The sequence below is a fragment of the Pholcus phalangioides genome, unplaced genomic scaffold, assembly GCF_987345545.1.
Source record: "Pholcus phalangioides strain wild (caught in Gottingen) unplaced genomic scaffold, Ppha-v1.0 ptg000011l_1, whole genome shotgun sequence".
Classification (NCBI taxonomy): Eukaryota; Metazoa; Arthropoda; class Arachnida; order Araneae; family Pholcidae; genus Pholcus; species Pholcus phalangioides.
In genome coordinates, this window is record NW_028301604.1 from 17,380,954 (window position 1) to 17,397,463 (window position 16,510).

At 33.2% G+C, this 16,510-nt stretch overlaps 1 protein-coding gene across 3 annotated transcripts in view; it reads left to right on the forward strand.

Moving 5' to 3' along the window:
* The window catches only part of LOC149080152 (eukaryotic translation initiation factor 2-alpha kinase 3-like), a 60,910-nt gene that overhangs the window by 18,853 nt on the left and 25,547 nt on the right, over window positions 1–16,510 (forward strand). For 2 of the 3 annotated variants that reach the window (XM_089239179.1, XM_089239180.1), the window contains exons 4-12: window positions 505–632; window positions 1,710–1,935; window positions 5,314–5,443; window positions 6,422–6,517; window positions 6,763–6,849; window positions 7,437–7,554; window positions 8,832–8,961; window positions 10,748–10,821; window positions 14,564–14,686. In XM_089239179.1, coding sequence (XP_089095305.1) covers window positions 505–632; window positions 1,710–1,935; window positions 5,314–5,443; window positions 6,422–6,517; window positions 6,763–6,849; window positions 7,437–7,554; window positions 8,832–8,961; window positions 10,748–10,821; window positions 14,564–14,686 — 1,112 coding nt within the window. The remainder of the gene's footprint in view (window positions 1–504; window positions 633–1,709; window positions 1,936–5,313; window positions 5,444–6,421; window positions 6,518–6,762; window positions 6,850–7,436; window positions 7,555–8,831; window positions 8,962–10,747; window positions 10,822–14,563; window positions 14,687–16,510) is intronic. The other variant, XM_089239181.1, reaches the window with a different exon arrangement.

Below are 16,510 nucleotides of genomic sequence, written 5' to 3' on the forward strand. Positions count from 1 at the left end.
TGCGCCTTTAAATTGGGATAATGTTTAGGTAATAGAAAAAGTCTAGATCTCTCTCTAGAGTCATTGCTTATATTTAGGAAATTAGAGAAACAAAGGATGAGTAGTGTTTTAGTGTTGTTTTGTTCCATCCTCATGCATCCACCACTCTTCTTTTATCATTTTTATGTTCTTAACTTGTCGAACCACTTTCTCTTATTCCCTTTGCCTTGAAAGCAATGGCAGGTAATTTCTGAGATCAAGGTGAATGAAGGGAATTTTTTTTTTCTCTAACCTCTTCACCCCATGGGAACTAAGGAAAACATTTTGATAAATGTTTTCCTACTAGATTAATACAAGCTTACTCATTCACACACACAAAAACAAACAGGCAAACGAAGCAATAAATGAAGCAAATGTTAAAGCTGTGTGATATATTGCATTTGTGTGCATAAGGCATTTAATCTAAAAATACTTTGTGATCTTTTGAAATTTTTTATTTATTATAATTCTCATAATATTTTGCAGATTCATTATGTGTGTAAAACTGAAGGATGCAAGCAAATGTCTTACATTTCACCCGAAGAAACTATTCTAATTATTGAGAGACACACGCAGACAGTTAGAGCTGTGAACGCAAGAAATGGGGATGATCAGTCAGTACTAGCTTCTTCCATGTGCTTTTTTTAAAAATACAGTGGGAACCTGTTTACAGGTCTCTCATTTATATGACTTTCACGTTTACACAATGTTTGTATTCAGTTGTATTCATACCTATTTGTGTTAATGTTAAAATACACTATATAGTCATGCGACACTTTGGGAGTTCAGAGATATTTTCAATTTTCTAGAAAAATACTTGATGAATTGTTCTGAAATTTTGGTCATATAAACCCTGTGTGACCCTATGTGTGTATTCACAATTTTCAGTGAAAATTTAGTCAGGGGTCCATTTACGGGACTGGCAAGAAGTTAAATAAGAAAAAAATAGTTTTGATCAATCCTGTATCAGATTAAGTTACAAATAATTTGCAATTTTCACTTATTATTTTACTTGATATTTTCAATGTTTATATGTATTTTCATGAAAACCGCACATACTTTCACAAAGATATGAATGTTTCTTCTAAATATTCTAATTTTCATTGCACATTTTTGCTTATAACAAGTGGAGTTTGCAATCAAATTTCATGAGAGTTAGAGAACTATACAACACAAAAATGACATAATACAGTCTACGCTTGTTATAGCGACTGTTCCATTACATCGACTGGTAGGATAAGTCCCAAATGCTTTCATATAAGAAATATCCTATATGTTTTCTTTTCGATGTAACGACCATCCAATATAATATCAGTTTTCAACAGAGCAATGGCATGGTTAAGTTGGCCATTATAACGAGCATTGACAGTATACTGAAATTTAAAATAGAACCATTTGATATTTTCTGAAATATGAGCATTTAAAGAAAATACTTTTTAAGTACACATGCGTGAAAGAGATATCAATTTAATTTTTTTTTAATTTCATCACCAATGCTGTAGAGCAACTTTTGTGAAAATTACAGTTGAATATCAAAGAATGCAGATATGCGTTAAATTATCATTATTATTTTGTTTCTGTGCAGTCAGGTATTTATGTTAAAAAAAACTTAACCTTAAACTTTTATTTTAAATAATACTTGAATTTCTGTTTTTTTGTTGCAACATAAATATTTGCAACTATCATTTTAGATGGAATTTTCGAGTAAGTGAACACAGAATCTCAGTATCTCAAGGTCTTGTTGGTCACTCATTATCAACAGATTATGATAATGCAGCTTTTAAAAGTAAAGCTCTATTGTTACCACCTGATGAAAAAAAAGTGATCTCATTTCAAACTACTGCAAAAGTGGATATGCTTAAAGGTGTTATTGGAATGAAGGATCAAGAGACAAATACGTTTAAGTGGTCTCAAAAGGTAAACTCAAATTAACAAATTATTTTATATTTTCTTCAAGTTATTAGGGATAAAATTGGATATTTTATTTATAAATCTTGGGTTTGAATGACAACAATAAAAATTTAACTTTAAAATAAAAAATTATGATAAAAGCCAGACAGGCCATTTCAACAGATTTTAAACTTTCCAAACTTAGAAGTTTTTGTGTCACTTGAAAAGAAAAAAATATTGCACAGAACTACACTGATGTAAGAAATTAAGAGAATTTGCAGACTTGGTCGATTATCTCTAGAACTACTGCACTGATTTTAATGAAATTTGATGTGTACATACATCGATACAATACAAAACAAATAACCATTCAATAATTGTAATATACACACGCATGATCGTGCGTAACACTCGTTAGAGTCGGAAGGTATGAAGCAGCGGTTGCAGAATAAACAAAAAAATGGGTTAATATGGGGTATGGTCCCCTCTTACAGATATACAGGTCTCGCAGCGTGATTTCATACTTGAAATAAGGCCGTTTATCATTTCCTGTGACAATTGGTCCCACTCGTTCAGCAATGCTGTTTTCATTCCCTGGATGATTCCCGGAGGGGGGTTCCGAGTTGCAATCACCCTCCCCAGAGCGTCCAAAACATGCTCTATAGGGTTAAGGTCTGGAGATCTGGCTGGCCAATCCATCCGGCGAATATCCTCACTCTCTAGAAAATCGTCAAACAGAAGAGCTCTATTTGGCCTCACGTTATCGTCCATTAAAATGAACTCAGGGCCAACTGCACCCCTGAAAAGGCTAACATAGGGCTCCAAGACCTCATCTTTATACTTCACACCAGTCACAGTGCCTCTTTCAAAGACATGGAGAGGTGTGCGGCCATCCAACATGATGCCTGACCAGACCATTAAACCTCCTCCGCCATAATGGTCGATTTTGCGGACATTGGAGGGTAGGTAGCGGGTCCCTGGTTCTCTCCATATGAACGTACGGCGAGAATCGGTGCTTAGGCTGAACCGGGACTCGTCAGTGAAGAGAACAGTCGCCCATTGATCCATACTCCAATCTCTATGCTCTCTGCACCATGATAAACGAATTCTCCTGTCCGTAGAAGTGAGTGGGACGCAAACAGTAGGTCTTCTTGCAAACAACCCTCTCTCATGAAGTCTTTTGGAAACAGTCACCCTTGATACACGGGTTCCAGTGGCTGCATACAGGTCACAAGAGAGCTGAGAAGCTGTAGCACTCCTGTTACGCCTCGCTATAATCGACAAATGGCGATCTTCTCTGGCCATCGTGGCTCTTGGACAACCTTGCCCAGACTTTCTCTCGATGGATCCGGTATCCTGGAACTGTTTCCATAAGTTACACATGACGCTGGACATTAAATTGAACTCTCTACAAATCTGGACTTGAGATTGGCCTGCTTCTAGCCTCCCCACAATTCGCCACCTCATTCCATCATCTAAACGTTGGTGGTTACTCATTTTTACTGTTACAATTTGAAATTAACCGATTGCTGCAAAATAACACCAAGAAATTCGCAGAGGTGTGCTAGCAAACGAAATGCGTCTTAACTTACGCACGCTTATAAAGTCTGTTTCTCTACTGGCTCCGCCTACACACACGTGTACGCTTACGTATTTGATGTACAAGATTTGCATTTTTGTCTAGAAGCAGTGGTTTTACATTCAGTTCAGTTCTTTTCATGAAATTCGATAAAATATGCAAATTCTCTTAATTTATTTCACCAGTGTATATAGTGTTTGACATACTTTGAAACATAAATAATGTGTTAGGACATTCTTTGGGGTTTAATTTCACAGCAATAAAGTTACAAAATATATTCATATATTATGAAACAACACATTTTCTTGTCATTGTCAAATGCTTTATATGTTACATTCATCCTTAGCATATTGTAAAGTGGGGTGACTTCCACCCTTCAGGTTGGGTACTCTATTGCCTATAATTCACTTTTTGAAGTGTATGCTTTCATCTGATCCCACTACTACTACTACTTCACCAAACACCAACTCTGGCGATATCGCTATATTGCAATTTACTGCCATTAGTGAGATGGGTTGGAAGTGAAGACGCTGTCTATCGGTAGTCGCCTCGAATTCATTAGGGAAAATATCTATATCCTCCCTTGGGTTCGAACCCGGGACCCTGACAGCAACCTTCACGATGGTAGATGAGCATCTTACCACCATGCCACTCGGGCACATCATCTGATCCCACTAGAAATAATTAAGAACAAATAAAAAAAAGTATAAATATATAAATTTTGTTTTTATTACAGATATAAATACTAGAAATTTTATGTCTACAATGCAAATCTGCCTAGTCAAAGATGTGCTTGTTTTAGTGTTAATCTTTTAAATTAATTAAAAAGTTAGTATGATCTTCTGTGTAATTCCTATAGGGCCTGAGCCTAACATTTTCTTAATGTTCATGGCTGTATAACTGTGTGCCTGTAACGAATATAAAATACTATCCTCCAGTAACCCTACAATTCTTAAACATCTCACTAATCATACAACCATTAATTCACAAATTGATTTAATTAGATAATTTATCATCCACAGTTGAAACAATAAGTATTACCAAAACACAAACTTTTATCAAGACTAAATGTAATCACAAAGCTCTGTAAACAAAGTTTTGCAATGGTTTCATGAAACCTTAAAACATGGGATATGATAAAAGTAGGCTTAAAAAAATAGATGTGATAGTTATGAGAGATTTGAACACAATTTTGAATCATGGAAGCTCACTCTAGCGGCTCGACCTGGAATCACCTCTGCTTCATTCACAGCGGTTACAACATCATCTAAAATAAAAAATTACAGCATGTACCCAAGTCACCCCACTTCATGGTATGTTAGAAAAGAATTTAAATTTTTTTTTTAATTTGACAACCATATTTTTATGGGAATTTTTTGTTTTTTTCAACCACCTCCATGGGCAATTTGTATGCTGTGGCATTTGTATTTGTATGAACTAAAAATTTAATAACTGTGTTAGAAGCAGACATGCCTGGCCAGAGTGAAATAAATATTTGTTTGGTTGGATTTCATCTGTTTAAGTGTGTATACTTGTAAATACACACTCATTGTCAAAGGAAATCATGCACCAAGAAAATTGGCACAATTGTAATTATGAAGAATTGAGTAATTGAGGAGCTTGATAGGACAATCAAGCTTTTCTTATTCTAATAATTTGGCCCCTTTCAAGCTCTGTTTTTAAGACATAAATGCATGCGGCATTTTACAGCAAAGCAACAACACTTCCTTGATGTGTAAATTTTTTTTTGAAAAATTACGTAAATGTACATGTATTTGTATGCTTATATATGTATTTTATTTCTCTCATTTTCATTATTTCATTAGCTTTCTCATCCAATAGTAGATGTTTGGCAAGTCAAAGATGGAACTGTTGAGTCTTATGATTTACTAAGAGAAAGTGCAGAAAAAATATCAGAAGATGATAGCATTTCTTCACATTCTTTACTTCTTGTTGGTTAGTGTGTATTCTATACTTATAATTGTACTATTTTCATATATGTGTGAGGTGTGTGCGTTAAATTTTTGGCCTAGAAACATACATGAAACCTGCTTGTTTCAACAGAATTATTGAATTTGTTTTTCAAAATAAAAAGTGGAATTATAGGAGGAAAAACTGTTTTTGAGTTAATAAATTAATACAAATAGAATACTGAATAAAACTTTATAGAATATCAAGTATAATTTCTACACTACTACTACTAAACTGTGCATGCACTTCACAAGAAATGAGCTTTTAATGAATTGGTGTCTGCTGTAAAGTGTTATGTGTGGCTTTAACACATTTATGATGTCATGTGTGTATTTCATGTTCAAGAAGTGCTGCCATCTGTCTTCCACATAAGAAGTTGAAATGGTTGATGTCTGAATTTTTATGTTTATGTAAGTATCGGGTCTGTCTGTGGAGAGGCTTTGTTTAAATAGGAGATGGCTGGCATTCGTGTCTCAAAGTTTCAAAAGTACAGAGAACTAACTTCAGCTGATCACTACTATTACTAAACCACTCATAGGAAAAGGGTGAAATATAATTCAAAATATAATGAATAGTTTACAAGCATATTTTGTTCAGTGTGTTGGAGACACATGTATTTTTCAGAATGATACAAGAGCTTTCAGTAAAAATTGATAAAAAAGTTGGCTTTAGTAGCGTGAACTACATTTAAATCACTTTTTTAAATACTAGAGATCAGCCTTAACATGCAATGCAAACACTATTGCATTGTTACAGGAACTGATTTATGCTAAAAGATCATTCATTACATATTTTCGTTTATTATTTGGCATGATAATATGTCATTTTTGAGTAATTATAAATGTAAAGTAATATATATAAACAGCTAAGTCCTGTATATGAAAGCAGAGAATGTTTCATTATTTGGTTATGTAAATGTTTAATTTTTTTACCATTTGACTCAAGCATGTGTCTAATATTTAGGTTCTTATGAAGAAAATCTATATGTCAAAAAATCAGACAGTAAGAAATACAATTCACCAACAGTTGCAAGAGCTCATTTTTATCCAGTGGTATCAGGTGTGTTTTCCATCAATTTTTTTAATAACTTTGACCAAAATAACTTAATTGTTTTGTTTGTTAATATACAGTGGAATTCAACATTCCTTCTAATTTTTACGTACATGGACTGTGGAGTATGAAAATATGGGGAGACCATATATGGCAGTGATATATGTATAAAAGTTTCATGTGCAATACAGTGTTGTGTGTACAATATTGTAATTATGATGAATTTTCCAAAAATTATTTATTGTCCCTTACAGATGCTACAAGGACAGAACTTGAAAAATCTGGCTTAGCAGAATCAAGCTCTCTTGCCATAATGATGAGTGATTCCAATTTTCCATATGGTATGCATATTTTTTCTTTTGGGGCTGTTCAAGTATTACGTAAGCAAATTTTTAGCCATTTTTGACCCCCCTCTCCTCCTTTGTCAGCAAAAGTCAGCAAAAAGCTGACCTCCTCCCCCCCCCTCTTGTCAGCAAAATTTCGTCATCAGCTCTGCCCCTCTGAATCCAACTCATATTTTCATAAAGGGTGGTTGATGACGTGAGCATTATCCAAAGCCCCCTCCCCCCTAGTCATCAAAAGTCAGCAAATCGGAACCCCCCCCCCCCCCCCATCGATGATGACGTAATACTTGAACGGCCCCTTTTAAAAGACTTGTGAATGGAAAACTTCTCAACTTAAGAGTGCCGAATGCATATTTGTGGGTCAAATTGACCCAAATTAAATCTGTGGTTTGGTGTTGAAAAAGTATAAATGGAAGCTTTTGGGTACATCATGCATTTGTTGTGGGCATTTGCGTATGTTGGCTAATTAGATAATTTCAGTATAGAGTAATTCATTTTTTAGTCTTTAACTTTAAATTGATCCACACACAATAAACTTAATGTATATTTATAAAAAATATCTTTTGTCCCCTTTCATTCAATAGTAGCATTCTCATATTCTGAAGATACACACACTGCTGCAAATAACACCCGTTGCTTTTTGAATCAAAGACACAGATTTGAGAGTGTGAAGGATGAAATTTTTTCAATTCTGTATCATTGGTAAGTATTTCTGTTCAAAAAATAAAGAGTTATTTTTTGCTGCTAATCTTGTATGTTACGGAAAAACAGTTTTAACTCTATAATTATTGACTGAGTTCAGTAACTGATGATATGTTTATAGTTAGTAATTACTTAAGGACCCTTGGTTACACACTGAGGGAATCAAGAGCCCTGCACTAAATAACTGTACTATTGTGTTACAAGAAGGTGGTTTCTTCATAGCCCCTTGTGGATAAAACTTTTGAAAAATATGTGTTAACACTAGAACGGGGGGAATTTTAAACCACCTTGATAGTGGAAATTTTGAGTTCACTGAGAAAAAAATCAACATAAATTATTTTTCTTTATTGAAACTTCTTAAACAGTATCTCTTCAGTCTGTTTGACTTATTTTTGCAATAAACCTGTGTTCATGTACCAATTTTTTGGAATTTTGGACAAAAAGGGTTTGTTATGACAAAGACTAATCCCGTGTTTTGTTACTTTAAAATGATATTTGACTATGATTATTTGAGCTCTTGTAATTCATGGCTTCATTTTCACTGGACACTCTACTGACAAGGTTTGTTTAATCAATTATTTAGAGCTGAGCATTTTGTGTGCAACATTGTCAAGTGTATGGCAAAAGGGGATGGAACGGATGAGTGAGAAACCCACAAAGGACAGTTAGCCTTGAATAATTCAGCCACCTCGTTGGGCATTTTGCCTGTTGTGGTGTTGTATTTGTATTTGTATATTTGCTATCAGAGACAACTCAGCCAGATCGTATGTTGTCATTGAGGTCAGATATTAATTCAAATTACCACCCAGCTGAATGAGAAATACAGAGGAACAGTCAGTACATTTGACTGTGCAACATATACTTCAACATATATTCGTGTCCCCTGCCGCAGCATAAAAGCAAAACAGATAAAACACAAACCAAGGCTATGGGTTTTTTTTAAAAAAAGAATTCACTGGCTTTCTACTACACTTTTGGTATGTTAAATCTTATGAAGAAAATTTACTCACAAAAAGTGTAAAAATTTCTGGTGTTCGCCAAAATTATTTCTTTGAGTGCTTCTAAAAAACTTAATTTTTAATGTCTCTAGACAGGAATTAAATACAAAAACGGAAGAAGGTTTTAGAAGTGTTCATATAAATCATTCATGTATGGAGTTCAACTATATATACAGATAAACTCACTTAAGAAAACTTAAGATAAAAGAAAACAATCATATATACATAAATAATTGTTTTCTTATCCTCTTTCTGGCAATTTATCTTTTTCCCCCTTAGGAAAGAAGTTATCATCTTCAGTTGCATCTTGACTGCGCTTGTTAACACACTTGTGTATATGGTTTGTCAGAAATTGAAGAGAAGAGACAATAAGTTATTTGATACCTCAGCATTATCCTCTACGTCAGTGGTAAATATGCAACACAAAGCAGTTTTATCTTTTTATATGAAAGACTGAAATATATTGCCGGCTCCGCTTAAACAAGTATCGACAGTTCCCAGCTCATAATATTCAATTAAGCTGGGTTATTTGATTATGAGGGGGAACTTGAACATGAAGCACTGTTAATACATTAATGATTAATGGAAACTAATTGTAATTGAAATTTGGAAAAATGGGAATTTATTGTAATTGGGTCTAGCGCCCCGAGCACTGGATCAGGATGGACACTGAGTTTACTGTTTTTCCTTTTCAAAGTTATGGGAGAGCGGAGGAAGAGCACCAAAATAGACTGGTCCCGGGTGACAGAGTAAATTTTTGTTTCTAGCTGCGGCTCTGACAGCAGGTTCTACAACTACTAGCCTATTTAAACTCACTTAATTATCATTGGTTATCTCAATACTATTTATTGATTTGAAACATTTAAAATGATTATTACATCAGTTTGAAGACCACATTTGAACAGTTTTTACCACATCTGGATCTCTGAAACCACTTTTAGCCAGCTTCCTGGTGAAAATGTCAACCTTCCCTCTGTTATAAATAATAAATTTTATTCTGAAAAGGAACAGCTAACTAGGAACTCTTGACTGTCCAAAACCTCAAAGTGGAAACCAATTAAATTTTTTCTTTTGATGTTATACTAACATATTATTAAAGAACCACGGTGAACTGTACAAATCTGAAATCTGCCTGTATAAAAGTGCCATTTGATTTTTGTGCTTAATGTTTAGTTGGCTATTTTGTCAAGCTGGTGGTTAAAGCAGAAAATCTGCAATAAATTTCTATATTAATCATTATAACTTTACATTAACTTTTTTCTTTTTTAAATTTAACAATGTTTTTTATCTGCTCATAAATATTCTAACTTCATGTTGTATTTTCATGTATGGTAATAAGGTCAAGGTTTTTGACAGCTTAGGATATAAGGGTTTGGACAACATGGTAAAAACGTGTGTATATACTCTGGTTTCTACTATAATGATCAAAACCTTACCAACCCTGATTTGTATTGATAATTCTTTAATTTTTTGTTTTTTTTATGGCTTAAATTTCTTTTATTAAAGTTCACAGTAAATCTTTACTCAAATATAATTAATATACACATTTAAATATTTCATACTTCATTTTTCAGTCATTAATTTGAATTATTAAGGTAGTATCATGTGATTATTTTTTAAGAATTAATGGGAAAAAATTTGAAGTTTGAGTTTTTTTTTCACCACTTGAAGTGATTGAAACTAATAACGGCCAGGCCGGTTAAAACCAATACAACCCTGCTCATAGCAGAACTTTACTGCTTCATATGAATCATGTAATCTGTTCATTAGACAGAAAATCATCAATGGCAGCTCCAACCCACTATGCTAGGAGAAGCAAGAATAGTGATTGTCTTTCAGTGATTCACGATTTCCATTCCACCCATCAGTAAAAAAATTTATTCAAATGCACATTAGAGATAAAACAAATTACTACATACAAATCCAGACTTGTGGGAAACATGGAACTGTAGAGAGTGAACTTGACTTTGTTTTGTCAGTTTGTTTTTTTTCCTTTACAAAGAAACTGACTCATTATGAAAAACAAAAGTTTTCTGTTTCTATAACTTTTTTTTAGATAAGTTCTTCCTTATAATATTAAGGTATTTGAAATTATTTTTAATTGTTGAAATTATTTTCAGCAACAAACTGTTACGTATTATAACTATAAAATTCATTTACTACTTTTGTTTATTTGTAACCTGTATATTTTTTAGAAATCTGAAGTTCAATGTAACAGCTATTCAGAACTAAAAGAATGTGGTCCAGATGACAATGAATATGTGTCGAGGTATCTTAAATCTTAAAAATTTTGGTATTTCTATATTTCATGCTGCCAGCTAACAGCATGCATGCCACTTAATAACACACCTTTTGTTGCTAAAAATGCATGTGAAAGTTTGCCACAAAATATTTGTAGAGAAGTTTCTGCATCATTCTTTTATAAGAAACATTTAAAATAAATAAATGGGCATAAAGTTTGTGAATAAAAATAATTAGATTGCATTTTATACTTAAGTGCCAATGAAATTAACAACAGCACTACATCTAGTTTAGAGTTGAACTATTTTTCACAAATTATTGTGGCATGTTCTAAGCACAGAAATTGTTCGCAAAGTTTCTGGAAGTATTTATGTGCTCTTTGCTTTACAATTTTAAAGTTACTTGGAGAAATAAAAATATCTTGAACACCTGTAATGTATTTGTGAGGTAAACTTGCCTGATGTGAAGAAACCAGTTTATGTTACAAAGTCACGAACACAACTAATATAACTTACAATGAAGGGAAAAGCTACTCTATCACTCTTGAGTCTCTGCTTTCCAAGTTAAAGCTTTAGTATTTGAAAATTTGTTTGAAGCCTGTGAAATTCATTGCTCCTGATATGGAGAGTTGCAGTGTATATACACAAAGCGTATATTCATTGATGCTCAAAAAAGTTTCCTGTTAGTACATCAATGTTCATTTTTTTACACAATTGAGTTGGATTCCTGCTTGGACATAAAAGCATGTGGATAGCCATTCTCCATCAGCATTATTTATCAGGGTTTGTACAGTCTTTTAAATTCCTTGAAAGAAAAAGTTCATTTTTAAGTCTTTAAAAATCATTACAGTCCTTGAAAGAAATGATATTCATCTCCAAGTGCTTGTAAGTTTTTTTGTGTGTGAATTTCTTCCATAAATTTTTGTTCCCCCAAACCATTTTCCACTGGGACGAAAATGAGTGGAGCAACAATGATGAGTTATGAGTTGCAAGATAGTGTTCAAAACAGGACATATGATCACGCATACCTGAGTTATTTCTGGGCTTAAAAAGATGTTGTGTAAAATGTGGCTGTAAAACACTGTGCTTAAGATGTTGCTTCAAAATATTTTAAACTGTTGAATTAATATATTAATGAATGTCAGTTGCATAAATGTAGGCTGACTATATTTCCTCGATAAAAGTATGGCCAAAATCTCCAATTGTCACAAAAAATTATGCTAAAGGTAAGCAAAGTTGCCAGTTATTGCTAAAATTGCCAAAAATCACCAAAGGCAGAAAATGGTGCACCATTGCGTTGAAGCAGTATAGATTTAAATGAATTCTATGGGGAGGAAAAATGTTAACATGGCAAATATGTGAAATGAAAATACAAATATAGTCATAATTATCATAATATAATTTGTAGAGTTTGAAAAATAATTTCAGTAAAGAATAAAAATTTAAATTTTGCTTTAATTGTACTTTGTACTTCAATTGAACTTTGTTTAAAATTTGGGAAATAACGGTACATTTTAATGAAAAAGCCAGGATGGCCAAAATTCACATGAAAATACAGGAATGTCCTGGGAAATATGGGTCATACGGTCACCCCCTACATATATGACTACATGTGCTTTCTGATATTTTTATCAAAAGCACATTCAGTAGTGTTTCAAACATAAAATGATTTCTGCTGAATGTCTTTTGATAAAACTACAAAATGTAGTGTTTTTTTTTAAAGCAAGACCTTTAGAACTTGATATTGTCTACAACAGGCATCTTCAACCCATTGCTTGCAAGCACCACAGTGCTCCCTGAAGCACCTAGAGTGCTTGGTTCTCATGTTCGATTTCGTGCTCGCGAGCACTTGATCAACGTTCTTATTAAACACCTTGTACAACTTACATTCAAGGACTGAAATCATCCTGATTTCATGAATTTGAATGTCAAACTTGCCGTAAGAGGGCTCTTTTTTTATGATGAGGTACAGGTAGTGCTCGCAACTAGAAAAAGGTTGAAGACCTCTGGTTTACAAGCTGAAATTAGAACTAAGATTATTTAAAAAATTGTTTATCCTTTATAAATTAGCATTTCAAACTCAAAATTAAAATGAGTAAATGTGGAATATATAAATAAAACTATCCAATTGTTTTATTGACTCCTTTGTTATCAAACCTACATTTTTCCAGTCCTCTCCTATGCCTCTGAAATTTGGAACCTCTACGTTGCTAGCAATATCAAGAAGCTGGAATCAATACAAAATAAATCCGCCCACTTTATCTACGACACTATTTCTATGCCACCGGTATTATCTCCAAGCCAACATATATCTCTAGCAGACTTGATCATCCACTTAAGATAAACCCTATCTCTGCTTCCGCCGCAGGGTTTAAGCTGGATAAAAAATTCATTTCGCAAAAAAGTGAAAATGGGGGGAAAAAGCTTTAGCAAAATGCCGCAATGCTAATGTAATGATTGATGGTTGGATGTCTACTCGTTGCGTACCTTCTGTACGTATTTTTGCAAAAGTGGCTGCTACTTTTTTCGCATTCTATGATTTCTTTCGCATTTTGCGAAAAATGCGACCGCAGCTTAAACCCTGTTCCACCGACTGCTTTAAATTTAGCTTCTTTCCGCATACAATTTCTAACTGGAACTACCTCTGCTGTCGTTGATTCACCCACAGCATTTATATTTTCGAAAAATGTAAAACTTTTCTGTCACTATCAACCACATTCTCATGTTTGAGCCTCGGCCAACATTATTGTATAAATAAATAAATAATTTCATTTTTTAAAAAATCATGATTTTTATCAACTACGATATCAATGTTCTTGAATTTTTAAATTTCGCCTGGAAGAGTGCTTTAATAGTCCTTGAATTTTTTTCCCTTTCATAGAGTATGAACCATGTTTAGTCTTATTATTTATACTCTTATGCATAAATGACCATAATATGAAAAAATTACCAAACGAAATAACTCAAAAAGCTTATCAAGTCATCTGTGTAGTTAAATTAATCTTATTTGTATTTTTTATGTATCTATGAGTATTCCTTTTGATATACTTTGTGAATGTTAAAATTTTTGGCTGCATATGACTGTGGGTGTATCAGTATCAATGTCTTACAAAGGAAAGGGCCCCCAAGGTGATCTCTTCAGAAAGTTTTAAAAAAATTGTTTAAAAATTGCCATTCTGGTCATTTAAATATGCACAAAAATATTTTAAAAATCTGGCGGAATCATCATAGGTCACTCAGAAAAATTTTAATTATTGAAATTTTGAACATCATTATAGATCAAGAATGAATTTAAAAATCTGGCAACCCTGGAGTCTTAGAGTGATGTCATTCAAACAACTCATATATATTCAAGTATATATGCAAGAAGCTCTAGATCAGGTACAGCACAGACATTGCTGTTTTATTTTTTTTTTTCCTCTTCCATTCTTTTTTTATTCTTCTCGCTTAGTATTCAATAGAAAAAAAAAGAAAAAGAGGAGCTAGTGTGTGTTGCAGAGTGAGAAGAATTTTTTTATAGATATCGCAATTTAGCACCAGAGGTGATGAGTAGTTAACTGTTGTAATTTTTAATAATTTTCTGCAGCTTTACACTCTGTGATTAATTTTTTTATTATTATAATTTTTTGAGGACGACACCTTGAGACCCTTTCCTTGTTAGTATTGTCAGTTTTTTTTGCCATTGATATTTTTAAAAAGATCCAAGTTATCGTATGGTAAGCTGTCTATAAATGTATTAAATTCATATTAATATATGATACATGTTTTTAGGTATTTGACAGATTTTGAGCCGATTGCATGCTTGGGGCGTGGAGGATATGGAGTTGTATTCGAAGCAAAGAATAAAATTGACGATTGCTGCTATGCTGTTAAAAGAATAAGGTTGACAACTAGGTAAGAATTATTTTCCTGATGCAAATTAGGAGCTGTGTTTTCATATTTTTTTAATTACCATGTTTCTATGTTTCACATTTACCATGTTACCAGGCCTATCTGTTGCAGCACTTATGCTTTTAACTCGTAAGCTGCTCCTATAAATAGATAGTGAGTGTAATAGCCTGTGCAATCATTTTCTAATCATTTGTTATATGGGGGGGGGAAAGGGAGTTTTTTACTTGTGTATACAGAAAGGTATTATTTTTTATCTATTTTATTTTTCTATCTTTTCTATTTTTTTTTACGATGCTTGCTTATTTTTCAAAGAAATTTTATTTTGTTAGTACAAAATGTTTCACTTGCTCTGAGCCTCAGATTTTTTTCACATAAAAAATGAATCATTGGTCATAAAGTAATGGAATTTGCAACATACATACCGTAGTCTATGAGAATCGTGGTGGTGTCATTAACAACAACACTGAAATCGGGTCTGCTTTTTGTGCATCTAGACAATTTTGTCCTTAAATAACAATTGCACAGATGCAAGCTTTCGATCTGAGTTGTTGTCCCTCTTGTTGTGATGCACCTAATATTGGTTCGTGTTTGTTTGGATTTAGTTGCAGGTCATGCTTAAAATCACAGTTGCTCATAATTGCTGATAGTATGAGTTGGCACTACATGGAAAAAGCATGTGTTTATCATCCATACATATAAGAAAATGTAGTCCATAAAGGTATGCCAGGGAAAATTTATTGCAGTTTGGTGCAGTAAACCGCCTGTAAAGTCTTCTTTTAAATGTTTGATTAAAAAAAACTATAATGGAACAAGTTTTATACAAATACAAAGGTCACAACCGGCAAAATTCCCAGTAAGTTGGCTGAAAAAAGATGCCCATAAAAAATATGGATGTCAAATATATCTAAAATATAGCAACCAGAGATAAGTTTTTTCATGATAAGAGCAATTATCATGAAAAAACTAATAATTATGATAAAATATAATACACTGCCTGTAAAAAAAATTATAGTTGTCCTTTCTAAGTATGGATAGCTTCTAGATTCATCCCATTATAAGCATCGTATTTAAAAAAGTAATTTGGGGTAAAAGGTCTTTGTGTACTATGCTTTTCAATACATGTGAATAATAACCATACACTTTCCACTGAGTGCAAACTCATAATGTCAGTAATTATGAATGACCAATTTTAATCATGAGCCTGAAACCATACCTGAACAAACAAAAATCCATTATCAAGTAAATCAAAACAGCTAGGACAGGAATGCCGACTTAAAGCCTGCATCCTTACAATTGAAATTTGATACCAGAATCATCCAGAGGCACATCATGTCTATGCAAGGATTGGAGAGAATGCGTTACCACTTTCAATGATGTTATCGCACTTGTCATGTGATAATAGTCCCTAAAGTAGAATGTTTTGCATTGTTTTGTGCAATGAGCCCCTGGCTGAGTGGAAATGTTGTACAGTAAAAATCCCCATAATTGTGTTTTCTACACTTTTTTTAAAATTCTTCCAGATTAAGACAATTGAACAACTAGTATTATTTGAACCCAAAATTGCAAAAGAACCACAGCTATACGCATTTCGGAACTATAGGAAGTTCCTTCATCAGTAGCAGAAACAAAACATAAGAAAAATAAAATAAAAATATCGAAAAGGTACTCCTTATAGCGGGAGTTACTCGCTGTTGTAGACGAAAGAGTCTAATTCAAATTGAACCGGCAACAAGAGCAGAGGAGGAGGACAGAAAAAAGAAAAATGGCAGAGCCAATCGCAAACGAGAATGTAATAGTGATGCTGATGGAGAATAAGTATTGTAGAAA